Consider the following 19544-nt stretch of genomic DNA (forward strand, 5'->3'; position numbering starts at 1 on the left):
TATATGGATCTAATACTACCTAACTGACTGGAAATGACCCCCATTGGAATGGGGGTTCCAATTTACTTAATTCTTATTAATTTCCCTATAACTTTTCCCTGTAAAAGACAGCATACTAGAACTTTTCAGAAAATTAATAGGATTCTTGATATACAGACTAGGTCACTTCACAGCTCAAACATTAGTTTCACAATCCAATCAATTTTTATGTTACCCGACACAATTAATTCACCAGTCAAATAAATTGTTCTAATCACTAAAGATTTGTACTGCTTAACTGCACTTATATAGTGCAGTTCTCAGTGTGCTGTCAGCTACACTTTCTTCAACAGAAAAGCAATGAAATCCAAATTTATAGAACAAAAAAAATGAATAGTACAATTTAGGGCAAAATACTAGAGCTAAAATTACTGACAAAAACAAGAGGTGGATGAACTTACTTTCAGCTGCCTGATTTTCACTCAGGCTGAGGTAAAGACACTTCTCAGTCAAACTCCTCCAAGCCTAAGGGCTAAATAACTTAACATTATAGACAGGCAGATACAAATTAGGACCTCCAGGAAATCAATATTCTACTGCATTAGGGGATTCTAGCAATAGGAATCAGTTGCTTGAATCCTGGCTACTGTCATTTTGGGTCTGACTTCCCACTGCTGCTACAAAAAAAAAAAAAGCATTCCCTTGGGTCCTGTGTCATATCTGGGAGCTCCCAGTAGACATCCTAAATATAGGTCACTTAATATTTTCCATTCCTAGACCAAGAAGTTATGATGAGAACAAAAGAGGCACTAAATATTTTCATGGTCCACAAAAGTTGGTAAGAGTAGCTGTCCGAGAGTATTTGTTCACTATTTCATTAATACCAGCCAGCAAAATGGATGACCTGGCTCATTCACCCAAGCTGGAGATCTACCTACAACTCTAAAACGTAGGGGAAAAATTTTTGATCATCATTGTCTATCATTCAGACAGTAAGATAATTAGATTCTCGCATTTTATGCTACTACTCATATCTGAACTAGACTGAAATTAAATGATAGCTGACAACTCATGAATATGATATAGAGATGTCTTTATCTTGCTGCTACAGCAATAGCAGGGATATTCAAGAGACTTTTTGAAACTAAGACCTACAAAGTCCCTAGAATTTACTTCTCACTATGCTGCCTCCCGCATCCCCCCCTCAAAATTTCATATCAGAAAGACAGACTACTGGCAGAATTCTTTAGAAGTGCTCTCTGTCAGAAAAATCAAATTGTTGCCCATATTCTTTCTGCTAAACGATTGCATTGGAATTTGCTGACTAAAACTAAAACCTTAACTCGTGCTAAACAGCAGTTAGTTGTAGGAACTATCCCATTGACATGAACTAGATTAACAATATATGTAAGACCAGTGAAATTATGTAAGTGCATACTGAACTGAACATGAACTAAATTAAATCATTGTAAACGCCTTCAAGAATTTGTCGTTTATTTAAGTCCTAAACCACGAGCTTTGAAAATAAGCATATGAAAACAGCTCAGACTATTTCAGTAATAATGCTAAAATGATCCTGGCTAAGCTATAAACGTGGATTCTTGACAAGGTGCTGGGCTACACATATCCATACGCAGATTCTAAATGTAAAATAGAGATAAATAGCTGGAAAGTATGTATATATTCACAAGTCAGCAAATGTATCCTAAAAGGAAAAACCTAAAAGTTTATTGAAATACTCCTAATTCACATGTACTTGATCGATCAAATGTATAAGGCATTCAAAAGTCCAAGATCAAATTGAAAAGCACATGATTTCTTTTTGACAGAAGACACATCTAAACTCGTAATTTCCTTTCAGCTACTATGTTCTATATTTGAGGTATGTTCCACAAACCTCATGAATGGTTATACTTTTCTCTCTGAAGATTTAGGTCAACGCACACAGAATAGACTGAAGCTTAATAAACCCGAGGTTAAGCCAAGAACTGGCTTGTAACACAAAGATATATAAATAAAACATCTCTTTACTAATAAAGATGACCCCAGAAATGTAAAACTGCAGGAAGTGTCAACCAAGAACTTAATAATTGAATACATTATGTTCTGAGGCTCAGTATCTCCCAGAGATCCATCATGGGAATGTATAGCACAGTTTAAGCATAAACGAAGGATAGTGAAACATGCTGGTATGGAGCAAACTCATTGATAAGCAAAAGCCTGAATGATATGTTTTTTTCTGTTTTTTTTAAATCACTTTATAATAAATAGTATATTTTTTATAAACGTATAAGAAGCATAAAATCCATTTGATAAACATAATACAACTTTTATAAAGGTAAGCATTTCTGCCTTGCAGACTGCTTGAAGTTAAAACGAAAGGCTTTTTTCATCATGACAAAAGAGGTTCTCCGGAGTCTGCTTTGATGTATTCAAATGTAGGCTCATAATATCTGTATAATAATACAGACTTACAATAAATAAGCAAACAATTTTATGTAAAAGAAATACTTAGAATGCCTTGCTATTGATAATTCCATACAATTCAAATCTATATGCAAGATACCTATACAGTTTATTTTGGAAGTTTCTTTTATGTTATAAAATTGTAGTGGTTACTATAAAAAAAGTATTCTACAGATAAGAGCCAACATAGTCCAAAAATCCTTCCATTTAGCCTGACAATCTTATGTAAATTCAAATTTATGGAAAGGTGATTGGTTTCTACAGCTTATATTAGACAGAAAATATTCAGAAGTAAATGAAAAATATGTTTTTACCTGGGAACTGATCATACGTTGTGATGAACGAGCAATATTAGCAGGTAGACCAAAAAATTCAGGTTTATCATCTTCTGGAAGGCTTTCAATAATATGACGATAATCCTACATTTAAAGAAAACATATAATACACATAACTGAGAAAACTTTTTGTTTAGTTCACAAAATTAACTGTGAAAAGAATTTAATTAAGTGCACTGTATGACACTGATTAAAATGTATACAGCATGTATATAGTACAGGTATCTTGGTAATTTCATTTGTAAATTTTTTCTTTTTATTTAGTAAAAATACATGTTTTCTTAACAATGTTCCCACTCTAAAAGAACAAAGAGCAATTAAAAGCAAGATCAACGACAATATAAAACAGAAAAAAGATTTCAGCATTTGGAATGTTAATACTAGACAGCAAAGAGATTTATATAATAAAGAACACACTTCTATATAAACCTCTATGAAGATTTTATTATCACTCATAAGAAGTGAAATAATTAAGATAAAAATAGGTTTGCATGATCACTGGAGATGAAGAATAGTGTCTGCAGAGGTTCTACGCTCATAATCACTAGTGACATTTCTCACAGAAAACAGAGAGAGGCCTTGTAGCCAAAGGTAGACAAATGATGGAGGATGTCCCTCAATGTGACCCTGAAGGCAAAAAAATATTTGCTGTTTAAGGTCTGCCTGTATCCCATTGCATTGTATCATCTGCATTTGTACTGGATACTGAACACATCCAATCATATGTTCTTCTTTATCACTACAAGTAATTTCAGTGAGTGCTTGGAGGATCAGGTCTAATGTGTGTGTGATTTACAGTTTGTGTATCATATGACCAAAGACGTATACTTACCAAAATACTGCAAGAATTTGGTAAAGAGATCGAATGCAGGAAACTAGTCATCTTCCTGCCTCTAGCATTTAAACTGCCAATGACACTTGAATTGAAAAGCTGCTCCAAGTAGGACCGAAGAACCTTCATATCAAAGTAATTATCAATGCGGCCTCCATAAATTGCGTTTTCAAACAAGCCATGCACAAACTCCCACTGAAAATCTTTGGAACCTATAAATATATCAGTATTAGTTTCCTAGCAATTACCACTGCATTATAAGCATTTCTTCTAATTGCCACAGTTCTTAAGTGAAAAGAAAAATTACAAAAACATTTAATAATTCATTTCTAATCATTTCTTGCAGTCTCATTGGATACATAAAATAAACTGATTGAACAAAAATCAGATCATGCACTGAACACCTTACTGGAAACATCCACTTCCAAACAAAAAAGGTTCAAGATAGGTACTTTGTAAAGAATTATAAACAACACATCACACAGTACTTAAAACTAAGCATGTTCCGTTTATGCTCCCTGATCAAGTTGCTTTTCAAATTACATTTTTCTGGCTTAGAAACATTCTCTAATTTCAATCAACTTATTTTATCACCTTTCCATAACAGTTGACCTAAATAATTATACTAATACACTGTAGCTTTCTAGTGAAGGTAAAAGTTTGATCAAAAAGTACTTCTTAAAACTTCCCTGACAAAAAGGAAGCAGCAATTATTTTAAGTAGGTTTTGGGTTTTTGTTTTGTAGTAACTAGCATACAAGTACTTGATCATTCCCTCATAAGAAAAGATATTTTCACAGCAACAGGTATAAATAGGTTAATGATTTTAACTGACAGTTAATGATTCAAGCTCTTTGTATCACTGTATGTTTCAAGTTTGTTTAACTAAGGTCCAGTTCCAGAAGTGTTAAATCTCATTTAAGTCAAAAATCATAAAACTGTTTCTAAACATCAGTTCCTAACTTTACTTTGAAATTATATAAAATGCAAGTAATTGTATTTTATAAATATATAAGAAAGTACTAAGCTACCTAGCAGAACAATGGAGTGTGTTACATCTGAACAATGCCCAGGAAGGCGTCCTCTGAGACATTCAAGGTCAGGCTGAATGGGGCTCTGAGCAACCTGATCTAGCTGTAGTCCATTGCAGGGGGGTTGGACTAGATGACTTTTTAAGGTCCCTTCCAACTCAAACAACTTTATGACTCTATGAATTTCATTACAAAAGAGCACATGTTCCACTAATTCATTCAACAAATGAAAGAATTCATACTGGGAAGGGATGGAGATGGATGACTGAAGCTTCCAGGCATTCCTGTATTTCTCATATTTCCTCATAACTTGGGCAGTAAAGCAGAATAGTTTTGGCAGTCATGTTTATATTTGCGAAAGAGGTCCACAACTGTTGCAATGAATATTCAAATATAAAATTTAAATACGTACCGAGTATACTTTAAGCAGAGTGACCCCACTACAAACAATCATGCAAAATAACCGATCTATAAAAATTACTGTGAAAGTTTTTAATATGATAAAAAATTCAAAATGAGAAACCTTAAGAAGGGTTAGTCTACAGAAATATAGATCTTTCCTTCAGAAGTGACTTACCCTCAAAGAGTCTATCAATAATGTCAAAACCAGCACGGAGATCAGACAAAGAAAATTCATAAAACTTGGTCCAACCCTGTCATTTTAAAAGAAATGCCAAGAACTCAATTAGTCACATAATTTTAATAAATAGATCTGATTATCCAAATACAGCCTACTGTATACTACTATCAACTTAATCCTTATTTCACGTCACTTCTCTACTGTCAGAAAAAAAATATAATGAGAAAAACAATTACTGCTACTATTTCAGCAGAACGCTGACAAAAACATGCATATTTTGATCACTCTCATTTCGTATTTCCGTTCTGTTTTTGGTGGCATTATTCTTTTCACAGCATGAAAGTGTACTGTGCAGGTCTCACAAAAGCCTTTCAATGTAAATAAGTATCTATAAATAAATATTGGTACACGATAAAGGAAATCCAGAGCTCAGTCTCCCAGTGCTGTAACTTCTTATGGTTGTACCTTTGCATATAGATGAAATCTTAATAACAAGTGCATGTGAGATTAGTATATTTTCAGATTAAGACTGCAGCTGCTCCACAGATCACAATCAAGGTATCAGTCAGTAACCTTGAAGGTCATAAACTGGGAAGATGCTGCAGTCTCTCAACAGTTTTAATATGCCTGTTTTGACAGATATGCATATAGACTGAAGATCTTATTGGCTGGGATTAACTGCAGTTCAGCAATGTCAGGATCATAAAATCACCACTATATCTATGTGAGATAAACAGAGTTACAGTAGAATTAAGGAGAAGGCACTAATCCTGTCCTGTGCCTGTTGGAAAGTTATTGGCAAATTAACGATAATTTGAACAAAGTCAAATGAGAGATCATATACTTAATCAGTACTTCAATGATTTTCAACTATTCTTCTTCCTGAACAGCATATTCACAGTTTGTTCCAGCCAGAGGCAGTCAACTCTGTAATTCATAAAGTCAAAACTAAGAAAAGAAGCCTTAAACATTCCAGGCTCTGTCAGAACAAATCTCTTGGATGACAGGTTAATTTCATCACAAGTCTAATTAAAATAAACCAGACACAGAATAGTTTGTTGTGTTTATTTCTTCTCCTCTTTTTCCTGCTTAGCTTAAGCGTCGGTAGCTAGAAAAAAAAAAAAAACAAAACATTTTCTTTAAACAAAAACTTATCTAAGGAAAAAACATGTTACAGTCTCTGAAAACCGTTATAATCCTCTCAAGAAACAAGTAAATTCCCTTGTTCTTCCTTCTCTCTGAATAGGATTGCAGAAAGAATAGTAAATATTGCACCCTCCTTTTTACTGAAGTGCTTCTTTATGACTTCCACACAGTCCCAAATATTAGTTTTTTTTCTACGCTAAACAAAAAAGATTCAAAGGATGTTCTCCATGGGACCTCACTCCTGCATTGTTAGCACACAGATGACACAATATCTCCACACAGATACTGGCAATTTTCAGAGGGACAAGAATTTAGGCTACCAAGATTTTATTTTTAAATTCATTCAAAGAAAGTTATAAAGAAGTATCAAAGTTTTCCTCATCTCTGAATGTGATCCAATATATATCTGATGAAAAACAATCCTAAGTATGAAAGCTAAAAATAAATGGGGACAAATTTTTAAAAGTTTGCAAAAAAGAATTACCTGAGGAATGTAATTTCTTCTTTCTTGGCATACAGCATGAAACCACGCTAAACAAAAGAGAGAATGGGCTCGAGACAAATTTCCCTTTTTATTAATTTGTTCAGGTGTCCAAGATTCATAGGTTCGTAGGAGGTTCTTTTTGAGGCCTGGAGGTGCCTACATAGGAAAAAAAACATCACTTTGTTGTAAACAGCTGATACTTTCAAGTTCTATTTTCTTAAGTTTCAGGTCATCATATAATTAAGTTATAGTTTGTAAGCAGTATTTAAGCAAATAATATTTAACATGAAAAAAAATCTGCATAACAATATAATAATCAGAGCCAATTGTTAGGAGGACCAAACTACAGAAAAACAAGTTAGTGAAATGAATACTAATTGATCAACTAAGTAAATATATAATAAATTCATTTTTTTTTCATGCACAAGAGCTCATCTTCTGTTTTTAGAAGCTCAACTACCAATTACTGTTTCTGTGATCAGAGCCATCTGGCCTTATGCCACGGCAGCACTCTTAGTTAGCTACTGTAGGGCAGATACATATGATAAAACATCAGTCCTCTGACTTATTAAGCACTGTTTACAACCAGTAAAAAAAGCAATAGGTAACCTGTATATAATAATGAAGATTACAGTATCTAAAAGTAAAAACAACTAATTAGATACCCAGACATTTTACAATGCAATATAAATGTCACAACAAAATTTTAAAGATACTGAAATCATTTTTTCATATCTATAAGATTTTTTAAAATACTGTATGCTAATAAGATGGCTGTAAATAAAACAAGGTTTGTAAAAGTCTTAAAATAGTCACATATATTATTGCAAAAAGTTGCAAAATATTGTAATCAATAATTTTCTTTTCAATAATAGTCTACGTTGTCATCAGTGACAGTTACGGGACAGCACAAACATAAAAAAAAATCAAATACTATCAACCAATTTATTAGCTATCATAGACCTTTCATGATAAATTTGCTATAAATGAAAAGGTAACAGAGGAATTTGGAACATTGCATCACTTCAAAGTTTCATATCTTCTGAAGATAATGGGGCTAATAATTACAAGAAGCTAGATGTTCCCGTAGTAGATCCATGTAGGACTTTGTTTTTATAAAACCCTGATTAAATGCATAAAATAATTTGGATCAGAAATTAGAATAAGTACTCCTCTGTAGTAAATTCGTTTGCTATTCAATCTTTCAACGGGAATAAAAATCTGGAAGGAAATCTTAAATCTTGCATTTATATTTTTACATCAGATTGAAATGTAAGTGGAAATCAGTTATTTAAATAGTCCACATTATCCACACATTAGTCTATCTAAATAAATAGTTTACTAAGTGTCAAAATTTCTTCTTTTAGAACATTCAGTAAAAGCTTTCTAAACAGATCTTACTTCATAGGTTATTTTCAGACTTGACTGAAGCAAAATTGGAGTAAATTTTGGATGAACTTCAGTAGTAAGCCAAAGGCGAAAGTTTGGTTGAGGCTGTAGTGTATTCAGTTCCTGCCAAAGAGATGTTACATATTGAAGTAGGTTTATTCAAAATATGCATTGTTTCTGTACTTTCTATATGTCTGCTATGCTCAGCTTCATCCTGGATGTGTCAAAATATTTACAGCTCTCTCCCATATTCTAAACTATTGCATAACAATATACAGCAGTGTTTTACTTTTCTTAAGAACACCAAAAGGCTAGATCTCAAAAGGAGAAGGCTTGGACAATGAGTTGTGTATCAACAACAGAACTCAGTGAATTTCAACACCTGCACAGCTATATCAATTTCTGGTTTCTTTTTGTTGTTGTCTTTTTGTTATTATTTTTTTGTATGGGTTGTTACATGCATCCTTCCTGTATCATGATTCACAGAAAACTCTGAATAGAAAAACAGAGTTTTAAGAAAATAAATATTGTTAAATGTTATTTCAAATACAAAGATTTCACAAAACACTATGTAATTACTGATGTATCAAAGCATACATTTTCACACATGTTTTATGTATGAAGCTGGCAAGGTGGCTTGACAATTGCCTTGAGTACTAAGTCAGCTAGCTGTTCTGTATATGAGCTTTGAGAGAGCCATACCTCAATAAACGCTATCAGATTTCCTTAAAATCCATCCACTTTGATAATTTCTAAAACTTAACCATAAGAATAAGAAACTTCTGATACATATCCACAGGCACTAACAAGGTTTGAAGTTTTATTATTATAATTAGTTAGAAGCTTACAAGCAGTTCCTAACAGTTCACTACCATGCTCAGGCTAGATGAAATATATCAGTATTATCTCACTTTGCCTTTCTATTTTTCCAAAACAGATTATAGGAACTTTAAAGGCATATCTATGACATATAGTCCTCATTCGACAGAAATAGACTCCAAGCTCATGAAGTATGTTCCATACACGTGAACTACCCTAAGAAACAGGACAACTAAGGCAAAAGTAACTGTTGATTAGAATTTCTTTTCTTTTTTCCAAGTTGGCTTGTTTTATGAATTACACAGTGACATACAAGTTAAGTTGTTCTGATCTAGCTAGCAAGTCAATTATTTCAGATACAGTATGTTTCCTTTAAAAAATAGTCATTCTAATATCAAATTAGCATAAACCTTTTAGTGACTGAAACACAAGCTGTTCTTACAAATAACAACTAACAACGCAGCTGCAGAACCAAAAAAATAAATAAATATTTTTATAAACTTTTATTTTAAAATAATGTTGTTATTTAAAGAGAAAAAAAAAGCATTCATGTACTGGCAGTTCAGCAAACATGGACAGTATCCCATAATATATGGGAAATTCTAACAGGAGCATTTGTTCAGTCACTGTGGCAGAAACACTCTACATTGTATGAAAATGAAAGCAACCACACAAAGGAAGAAGTTGCTTAGATCTGAAGCTCTTCATCTTATTCATGACTCAGAAACCTGCTAAGGTTTATTTTTCAATTGCTGGAATTTAAAACACATCACCATGTAAATGCATGATGTTTCAGAACTGCCTAATAAGTTTCCAACATACACACAGTGTTGGACTAAATACCTTTACCTTTTCCAATACAGGAAGCCAAGGTATGACAAGATGCAGATTCTTTAAACACAGCCATTCTCCATTGCGTGCACACTCTTTCAAAGTCTGAATAGCTAGGTCAGCCTGACCTTGGCCCATTGCAATCTGAAAAGAAAAATAACTCTTTGTGTCAGGAATTCATCATGCCTCTTTTAAATACAAAATTGGAAAAATTCATGAAAATACAATTTTTTCTTTGCAACATATGCAACCTGAAGATCTTAAGAAATAACACTCATAGTCTTTTCATAGAAAAAAAACATACAGCACTTGGTGATAGTGATAGTGTTCCCTGGGAACTCAGGAGTGTTTAAGTATCAGTGACTGAACTATATTAGTGTAGAAGTGATGATACAATAAAAATAAAAGCTAAAAGGCAATCTTTTTTTAAGTGAGGAGTGGTTCCTTTGAAGAGAAACTATCAATTTCATATTGATAGGAGAGAAAAACTAAGGTTTTTCTCTTTTCAGCTGGGAGATATGAATAACTTAAGAAGTCTCTTCTCTACTTTTTATGGTATCATATTACGTCCAAAATAAATGTGGAATTCAAATGGAAAGACAGAGACAAAACTGAATGTCCAGAGAAATCAGTGAAAACTGGAAATAAGGAAAGGACTTTTAGTGGCACAATTAATACAGCTGATGTTAGACTAACCGTCCATTCCCCTAAGTTCTACCCTAGAACCTAATTGGAAACTGTGCATAAAAATCCTGTACCAAATAGGCTACAAAGAAAGTGGTTTTAAGGGCTATCATAAGTCTTGAATTGACATTACTATCAAAACAAAACAGAACCATTATGCTTAATACAACTTCATTAAATATCTCTCAGTAGGAAATACATTATGTCCTTTTATGCTAAAACTGCATTGAACCAAAGAAGTTCGGGGCCTTAGCTTTATATGATGATACAAGTTTATCCTCTGCCTAAACAAAAGTGTATCTTGAAATAATTTGAAACAGACGACAGATAACTGACAAAGAATGAAGTCGTCAGAAAATCTCATAGTATAGCAAACAAATTTAATGATCTGTTCTTTATTCCATCAGGGAAATGATTTCACAGAGAGGAAAGATCTGATCTTCTATGGTCTATTCAAAATGCATAGAAAATTCAGGACAAAATTAACACCCAAATATTCTCATTAGTAGGAATTTTCAATTGAACTACCTTTGAGTACTGCTCCTTAATCAAATACCATACCATGTTACATTTTATATGTCCAAAATGTTAAGGATATTTAGAGATAAAAAGTTGTGCGGCAGAGTAAGAAATTTATATTCTTAAACATTCACACAGATAGATACAATGGCACTAAGATCTACGTCTTTATTATTTGATGGGAAAAAATATATGTTACATTAGTGCACATTCCAGGAAAGGAACAATTGCAAGGACTACCTAAAAGGCAACATTTAGCTTGGTATTTTCCCTTTCTATAATAACAAGCAATTAGCTAGATAACTTCCCCATCACAAACATTTCAAATGATGGAAGAAAAAAAAGTGTTTTAATTAAAAGGTACAAGTATATTTAAAAATCTCTTGGTACAGTACAGTAATTCAATCTGGAACATATCTTGGCAAGTCCGAGCTGCTGCTCAAAGCAGGGACAGTTATAAACGGTAAGATCAGGAGCAGAGGGCTTTGTCCAGTGGACTCTAGGAAACCTCCAAGGCTTGCACCAAGCAATTTGTTTGACTGCCTTCATAGTTAAAAAGTTTATCCCTACATCCAGTCAGAACCTATGTCGTTAAAATTTACACTGATTGCTTCTTGTCTTCCCAACAGGCCTTATCATAGAATCATAGAATGGCCTGGGTTGAAAAGGACCTCAAAGATCATCTAGTTTCAACCCCCCTGCTATGTGCAGGGTCGCCAACCACTAGACCAGGGTGCCCAGAGCCACATTCAGCCTGGCCTTGAATGCCTCCAAGGACGGGGCATCTAAAACCTCCTTGGACAACCTGTCCCAGTGTATCACCTACCTCTGGGCTTTTTTTTCCCCTCACTGTCCTCCTTGTATGTATTGAAAGGCTGTTATTACATCACCTAAAGATATCTCTGCTGCCAGGGCACAGGCTGGTTCACGTTCAGCTTCCTGTTCACAAAAACCCTCCAGACGTTTTTTGCAGAGCTTCTCCCCAGCCAGTCAGTTCACTGCCTGTAGCACTACAAGGGGTTCTTACTATGCAGGGGCAGGACTTCGCTCTTCCTTCTTGTTGAGTTTTGTAAAAGGTTTCTTTCAGTAAAGGAAAGCTAATGACACTTATGAGCCCATTGCTTAGTGGAAAAGGGCACCTAGTGACAAGACACATGGAAAAGGCTGAGGTACTCAGCCTTTCTTTTGTCTTTTTACCCAAGTTTTTATTGGCAAGGCTCATTCTCAGGCCTCTCAGGTTTCCCAGCCCTACTAGCAGGAGTGAAGCATTACTCATGTAGAGACAGATTCAGGAATCACAGAACACATTTAGAAATACATAAGTCCAGGACAAGATACATAAGATTCATTAAAGAGTGCTGGGGGGAGGGGCAGCTAATGTCTCTGCAGGGCTACCTGCAATCATCTTCTAAAAGCAACATTGATTTGGGGTGTTTCCTGATAAAAAGGCAAACATCACACCTATCTTCAAAAGAAGATAAGGAGGAGGAAGATCTAGCTAATTACAGGCCAGTCAGCCTCAACTTAGTGCCTGGGAAGATGCCTATGCAAGCCCTCTTAGAAGCCATTTCCTGCATGACTGACCTTAAATATTATTTTAAACAGACATGAAATAAAAGAATTTGGTTCAGGAACTCTCATCAGCAACTTGTGTGTTAACATTTACCTGTAAAATTCTTCAAAATACCAAAATGCTCATAAACATTTAACATCTTATTTATATTTTCTGTTGAAGAAAGAAATGTTCGTGTTCTATAACTACAAGAAATTATGAAGTCCAGTTTACACTGGGTATTGTTTCATATTTTGATTATTCCACCCTAAAAGCAATAATACAACTGTCAGTTGTCAGTTTTTACTACTATATCGTACTAAAAAAAAAAAAAATATGTAAAACTTAACATAACGAATTGTGGGTTTTAATAATTATGCTCATCTAAGGCTGACCTGATGGTAGCACTCAGTGTTTCTTTCAACACTGGCAAGTTCTTGCAGTTCTTGAGAAGGATCAGCACCAGGAGAAATAATTATCAATACGGGCTCAGTTTCCAGAGTCTCTTTATACAGACGTTTCAGATTCAGAGGTGATGGAGACAATTCTTTTATTCCTATAATTAGAAACATTATGGAAATAAAGTGACTACATAGAACGGAGTGCTCTTCAGAAGATTTTTGCTGTAATTCAAATAAAATCAACTAGCGAACTGCTGGGATAAAGTAAGATTTCTTCAAAATATAAGGATTGATACTGTTTTTGTTCTTGTTTTAATCTGGTCTACAATTCATAGAAAGAGACATTTTTGGTGTACAAATCAGCACAAAAAATAGATAATGAAAATTTTAACCGCAGTATGACACTTAAGTATACACTACTGTAGGTTCTGGTGTACCCCAAGTCAGCAGACCAAAAATTTCTGTCAATAACATATTACTTAAGTAGAGTATAGTTAAATTGTCATGTACAGGTGTACATACGCAAACAATTCAAATGTCAGGATCTGAGTTAGGAAAACATAAAACCTAAAATCTTCAAAATACATCACACCTATAACCTTTAAATTGAGGAACTGCATAACTTGCAAGCAATACAAATAAATTAATAAATAAACCTTTGCAATATGTCCACAGTTAAGAAATTTTGATGCATTTTCAGTAAACACTGTTTCAGTACAGATTTGTGATGTTTTTATATATCTTTTCTTGACATCTATTGTTCGTCATTGCTGAAAACAGCAAGGTGCTAGACTAACATCTCTTCTTCTTCAGTCATCTTTATGCTTCTATTCATAGGACGGCTTAGCTTCTACTGACAGATGTGTAAAATAAAACATAGTCAAAATAAACCAGTCTGCTGGCAGTGTTGTTACTCCTTAGCAGTGCAAACAGATGCACCCAGGTTCCTGAGAAGCTACACAGACTGGCTTTGATATTTTAAATAATTTTATGTTAACTGGTGACTACATTGGCCTTCCATTAACAAAGAAATACAATAAAAAGCTACGATTGGGCAAGAGATTGGAATATGTTCATGTGCAACTTCAGTTATTGTAGTAACACGTTTAATGATGATAATTATGCTAATTTAGAAGAAGTACCATTCTAAATGAGTAACTGCTTAGCCAAATATGTTATAGTATTTGTGAGATGCATCACTTAAGAAAATGAATAAAGTGCAAGTGTTATTAACAGTTTGGGTTAGAAAGTTGAGCATAGTGTTTTAAGAAAGTGCAGTGTTCTAGAATCCCTTAAAACAATAGGTCAGAATTTTAAAATCACTATGCTTCACAGGCCAGTAAAAGCAGTTTGTAACAATATGAAAACAAAATCAGAAAATCCGTTTACAACAGAGCTTAAGTTCTAAAACTTAAAAATTCCATATGCACCATAAAGTAAAAATATATATTTGACATTCAAAAAAAAAAAAAGATTTAGTGATTTAATTGTGTGAAAGCACTCTAGTGAAAAATGAACTCACCTAGGGCTTTACACGCAAAAAGAGCCATTGCACTCTGCAGTCTGTCTGGTCTAAGAGCCTGGACCACAAGTACCTTAAAATAAAATATATTCAGGGAAAATGAATTTATAAAAGTATAATGTAAAAACCAACAAAGCAAAACTCTTCAAACAAAACATTTTTTTTAAACTTCACTCATCAGCAATTTTCTCTAAATATATACAGCTATCTGATCATTCCTTCCTAAGACAACCTAATATATTAATTCTTTTTTAAGTACTTTTTCCATTGAATAGATTTGGGAGGATAGTTCTACATCTAATGTCCTTTTTTTTTTTAAGGTAGAACATTTTCTACCATGTTTCATGTGGGTAGCCAGAATAACAGAAAGTAAATTCAGCTTTATACTGCTATGCCAATACATGATTTTATACATATATATTGCCAACCTCTGCAATTCTGTGATTCTGTGTAACACTCCTAATACCTCCTGTGCAAGGCATTAGGTATGTAATATGCTGATTATTACATTCTCCCGTAGGTACTTTTTGTGGCAATACGTTGCACACCTAAGAATAACAGTTTGGCACTTCACCAAATCAAACATGTGACTCAGAAACACCTTTTTGCATTACGGTTCTTTATAAATTCTGTAAACAATATTTTAGAAATTCTCTAAATAGCCAAACAGAGAGCCCCTAATAGCTACCATCATGAAATTGCTTTGCCTTAGACATAGTCCCTTTCTTAGATCCAAAAACGTTCACATGAGTTTCTTTCTTCAAGGGAGAAATGACAGCGTCTTTTGAGAATAAGTAATGACAACCACCCTTCCACAAACTCTGGCGGAATAACATTTTTCTCTTTCTGGGAAGCAGGATCCTATCAGCGTGAAAGAAACCTGACTCTCCAACATTACTGGTGAGCTCTTTAATCAAGCTTTCAGGAAGAGTAGAATTTCATGGCTACTTTTCTAAAAAGCAGTGGCTGCTACAGCATTTTCTGTGTTTTCAGTCAGGTGCGTTTGCATTTCATGATGATCTAAATTAACACGCTTGGCAAGCTGAGAAATTCTGCAGTAACAAAGCAAGCATGAAAGAATTTTGATACCTATTCATAAAATTTATTCTATGAATATTAGTAAAGAACCTGTTACCTTGCCATTCTCAGCTGCAGCCAATACACTAATGCAAAAAATGACTCAGATAAGACAGAACTATACACATATTACAGAAAAAAATTCCATAATAAGCTAGCTGAGCTATGAGACAAAGACAAAATAGATATTGTCCATGCTTACAATTCAACAAGGTTTTCAGCCTAAGTTCTTTAGATGTAGAACTTATTTGCAATGCTGAAATCACAATTAATTTTAAGTAATTTAATACTGGATGTTACCTGTTGAAATAAGGAAATTCTTTTTACAATAGCAGATGGGAAGTCTTGCTCACACACAGAGCTCTGAGAAAAAGTGCGCCACAAACCTTCATCTTCAAAACCAAGAGTCTGATAGAGACATGGGAGAGAAGTCTACAAAACAAATAATGCATAATTAACAAAGAAGAATAATCATTTGGACATTGTATATTTTCAGTAATTTATAAATACCTATAAGTACTATGACTTTAAAACCTGTAAAATACTTGTGCATTTCATAAAAATCCCTTCAATTTTCATCTTGGAGTTCAAGAATAAAAGGTTACAATTTAAAACTTGTTTATCTACTTCCCGCAAATGCTAAGTCTGTATTTACAACAGTTTCATTCTTAAACTTCAAGGCTCCTTGTTTTTAAACTTTGGGCTTAACTCAGTGTTATTCTTTTCCTTAAATCACGATCAGGTTCTCCTGTCTACAGATTGAAACTGTCAAGACTTTTTTTTTTTTTTTAAACCCTAACAATCATGTTTGCCACACCATTGTTGAAATTGCTCCTGATCCCTGATGAAAAGAAACTAAAAATAAACTATTGTCAGTTCAGCAACAACAAAAATCCTTGCCAAAGACTGCTCAGGGCTTTCCTTCTTGCTGCTGAGCTGCAAGGAGGAGGAGGAAAAGAATCTAAACTAGCAGTTCTAGGACCATTATTTTCATTTAGTTGTTCTTTAATCAAAAGACTTCAATTATGACTGTGGCAGAATTAATCAAAACAATTAAGTGTTGTTTAAATATGAAATTATTTGATTTATGCAATTAAAATCTCTGAAATGTTTCTGTTTGCATGAAAATCTGTTAAGTAAAAAACTAGTTTCCAATTTAAGGACCATTTTAATACAATATAAAGTAGTTTCTGAAAAGCCACAATATACGAGAAACCTGTAACTTAGTATTCTTTGCAATTTTTCTTTTCTAAAACTTTCTATTTATATAAATTGTAATTCTTTGGGTAGGCTTAAAATATACTAATCTACGATGATGCATTTATAACTTGAAATTCAGTTTCAAATGGGTCCATAATAGACCACATTTTCTGGAACACATAATAAACATTTTACAATAACAAAGCGCTTCTGCTTGATGGTACTTGAGTCCAAATTAAAATAACTTTTAAGTTCAATGTAAACTGCCACGTGATACATACCTTCAAAGATGCTACTGCATAGGCTCGCTCCTGTTCTATCCAAGAAGGAATCTGGTCATGAACACTTCTTTTTGAATCCTTATTGAAACAAATTAGATTTGACATATAAGTTACACAATTTTTTTTGGAAACAACATAGAAAGACAACAAAACCCACTTCTAATAAAAAGAGCATTCATAATAGGAATGCGTAGTCTTTTGCTGAATTCATAAATGGTATAACAAAACAAAAACTACCAATAAGTTGAGATACAACATCCACAGCAACTTTGCTTAACTACTTGAGCCTAAAATATTTCATCCTTCAGTTTATCTGTATGTCACTCCTCAACTCAACTCCTAACAACAACTCAACAAGTATTTTTCTTATATAATAAGAACAAGTGACACATATGAATGACCATTTTCATATACGCTCTGAGTAACTGACTTCAAAAAGTATCTCCTTTTCATTTATTCACAGTCATGAAGAAGATAGCTTTTTAAATGAAGGGCAGTTCTGGGGTAATTTACCAAGCAAAATATCATTCTAGACACCTCTGTACTAGCAAACTTTGGTCAAAGCTTTATGTTTCTGCTTCTATGCTGGATGGGAAACAGAAAATTCTAAGGATAAACAACAATATTGCCTAAAGTCCAGAGGAATCTCTCTCACAAGGAAGATATGTATTCACAAACGGACAATACCACCATATGAATCAGTACTCTACCCCTGCTCCCACAGATCTCCAAAAGTATACAGCAGAACTAGAAAAGGTGTATAAAAGTGAAAAAGCATGATGAAAGCTATGGAAAAATTACCACAACGTCTTCAATTAGAAAAAACTGACAGCTAAGGGATCATATAAAGAATCTAGAATTTATGAAAGACATAGCGAAGATGAGTATCTTTTTGAAGACAAATTTAGGAACCAATAAAATAAAATTAGCAGCAATAGACTAGAACAAACAAACAAACAAAAAAAAACACTAAAGGAGATAGCTCTTAAATTAATGTGCATATGGAACTCCTTGCTGCAGAACTCTGTGAATGCTACTGTCTATTACAGGCTTAAAAGTGATTAGATACATTAGTGGAAGAGAACACCAAGGGCTATTAAATATAAGAAAATCCCCTGGAGTGTATCCCTTGGGAATATTTTGATAGAGCATCATCATATATTTGCCTTCACATCCTTTAATGAGTTTCTAACTATTTGTGGGAAACAGAATCTTGATACATGGACATGACTGAATCATAGAATGGCTTGGGCTGGAAGGGACCTTGAAGACTATACAAAACTAAGAACCCCCTGCAGTGGGTTGGCTGGTACTCCAACAAGATTAAATGTTCTTTATTTCAAAATACACAAATTAAAGTAGCTTACTGATTTTCTTACGGGATCTCCAATGATCACACCTGTGAAAGTCTCCCATTCCTACAAGGAATAAATGAACACCTCAGATCAGTCACCAGATAACTTTAAGAATAAAAATTAGTGTGCAGTACCACATAGGCAAAGCAGAAATTATTCAGAGGATAAACAAATTAAAGCCTAGATTCTGAAAGAATTATATGACATTTTTAAAACTCCACATAATATTAACAGTATTTACCTTTCAAAGAATCTAAGTTAAGCAATTACAGTGCTTTACAAGAAAATAAACAAAAGGAAAAGCCATATCATTTTTGTTTTTTACTTCCACAGCTTCCACCCATATCATCTACATACAGACTAGCATGAAGTAACATGGATGGTAAGGACACACATACTGTATGACTGGGTATCAGAACGCCTACAGAACAGAAAACTATCAGTTCACCTTTCAGTATTGTTTCATGTCTATTCCAGCACCTCACCACCCCCTCCATAAAAAAATCCTCTGACATCTAACCTGTATCTCCACTCTTTTAGTTTCAAATTGTTCCCTTTTAACCTATCATTATCTACCCATGTAAAAAATAAAATAAAAAAATAAAAACAATAAAGAAAAAGATTTCCCTCCTGTTTATAATGAGGTTTTTTGGGAGTATTCTGAACAAGCCCAACTCCCACAGCCTTTCTCATGGGACAGATGCTCTAGCCCTCTGTTCATTTTCATGGCAGTCCTCTGGACCTGCTCCAAGAGCTTCACATTCTTCCTGTAGCTGGAGGCCTCTGGACAGAGAATTCCAGATGGGGCCTCAAGAGGGCAGAGTAGAGGGAGACAATCAACTCCCTCTCCCTGTTGGCCGCTCTTCTCTTGGTGCAGTCAGGATACAGTTGGTCTTCCAGTCTGCAGGTGTACACAGCTGACTCACATTAAAGCTCTTGTCAACAAAAGCCCCAGGTCCTTCACAGAGGGCTGCTCTGAATGAGTTCTTCTCCTAGTCTTTCTTTATACCTATCTGGGATTCCCTATGTCTGAGAGTGTTGTCCAAGCACTTCTTGAACTCT

At 34.1% G+C, this 19544-nt stretch overlaps 1 protein-coding gene across 3 annotated transcripts in view; it reads right to left on the reverse strand.

Annotated features, from left to right (window-relative positions):
- The window catches only part of DYNC2H1 (dynein cytoplasmic 2 heavy chain 1), a 139759-nt gene that overhangs the window by 47031 nt on the left and 73184 nt on the right, over nucleotides 1–19544 (reverse strand). For 2 of the 3 annotated variants that reach the window (XM_015279695.4, XM_417173.8), the window contains exons 72-82: nucleotides 18495–18545; nucleotides 17128–17205; nucleotides 15947–16078; nucleotides 14570–14642; nucleotides 13042–13202; nucleotides 9910–10035; nucleotides 8254–8364; nucleotides 6853–7008; nucleotides 5220–5295; nucleotides 3613–3824; nucleotides 2760–2864 (exon numbers count right to left, since the gene is read on the reverse strand). In XM_015279695.4, coding sequence (XP_015135181.2) covers nucleotides 2760–2864; nucleotides 3613–3824; nucleotides 5220–5295; nucleotides 6853–7008; nucleotides 8254–8364; nucleotides 9910–10035; nucleotides 13042–13202; nucleotides 14570–14642; nucleotides 15947–16078; nucleotides 17128–17205; nucleotides 18495–18545 — 1281 coding nt within the window. Of the gene's footprint in view, nucleotides 1–2759; nucleotides 2865–3612; nucleotides 3825–5219; nucleotides 5296–6852; nucleotides 7009–8253; nucleotides 8365–9909; nucleotides 10036–13041; nucleotides 13203–14569; nucleotides 14643–15946; nucleotides 16079–17127; nucleotides 17206–18494; nucleotides 18546–19544 lie in introns of those variants that run through there. The other variant, XR_005861251.2, reaches the window with a different exon arrangement.

The sequence above is a fragment of the Gallus gallus genome, chromosome 1 (assembly GCF_016699485.2).
Source record: "Gallus gallus isolate bGalGal1 chromosome 1, bGalGal1.mat.broiler.GRCg7b, whole genome shotgun sequence".
In the NCBI taxonomy this organism is placed as follows: domain Eukaryota; kingdom Metazoa; phylum Chordata; class Aves; order Galliformes; family Phasianidae; genus Gallus; species Gallus gallus.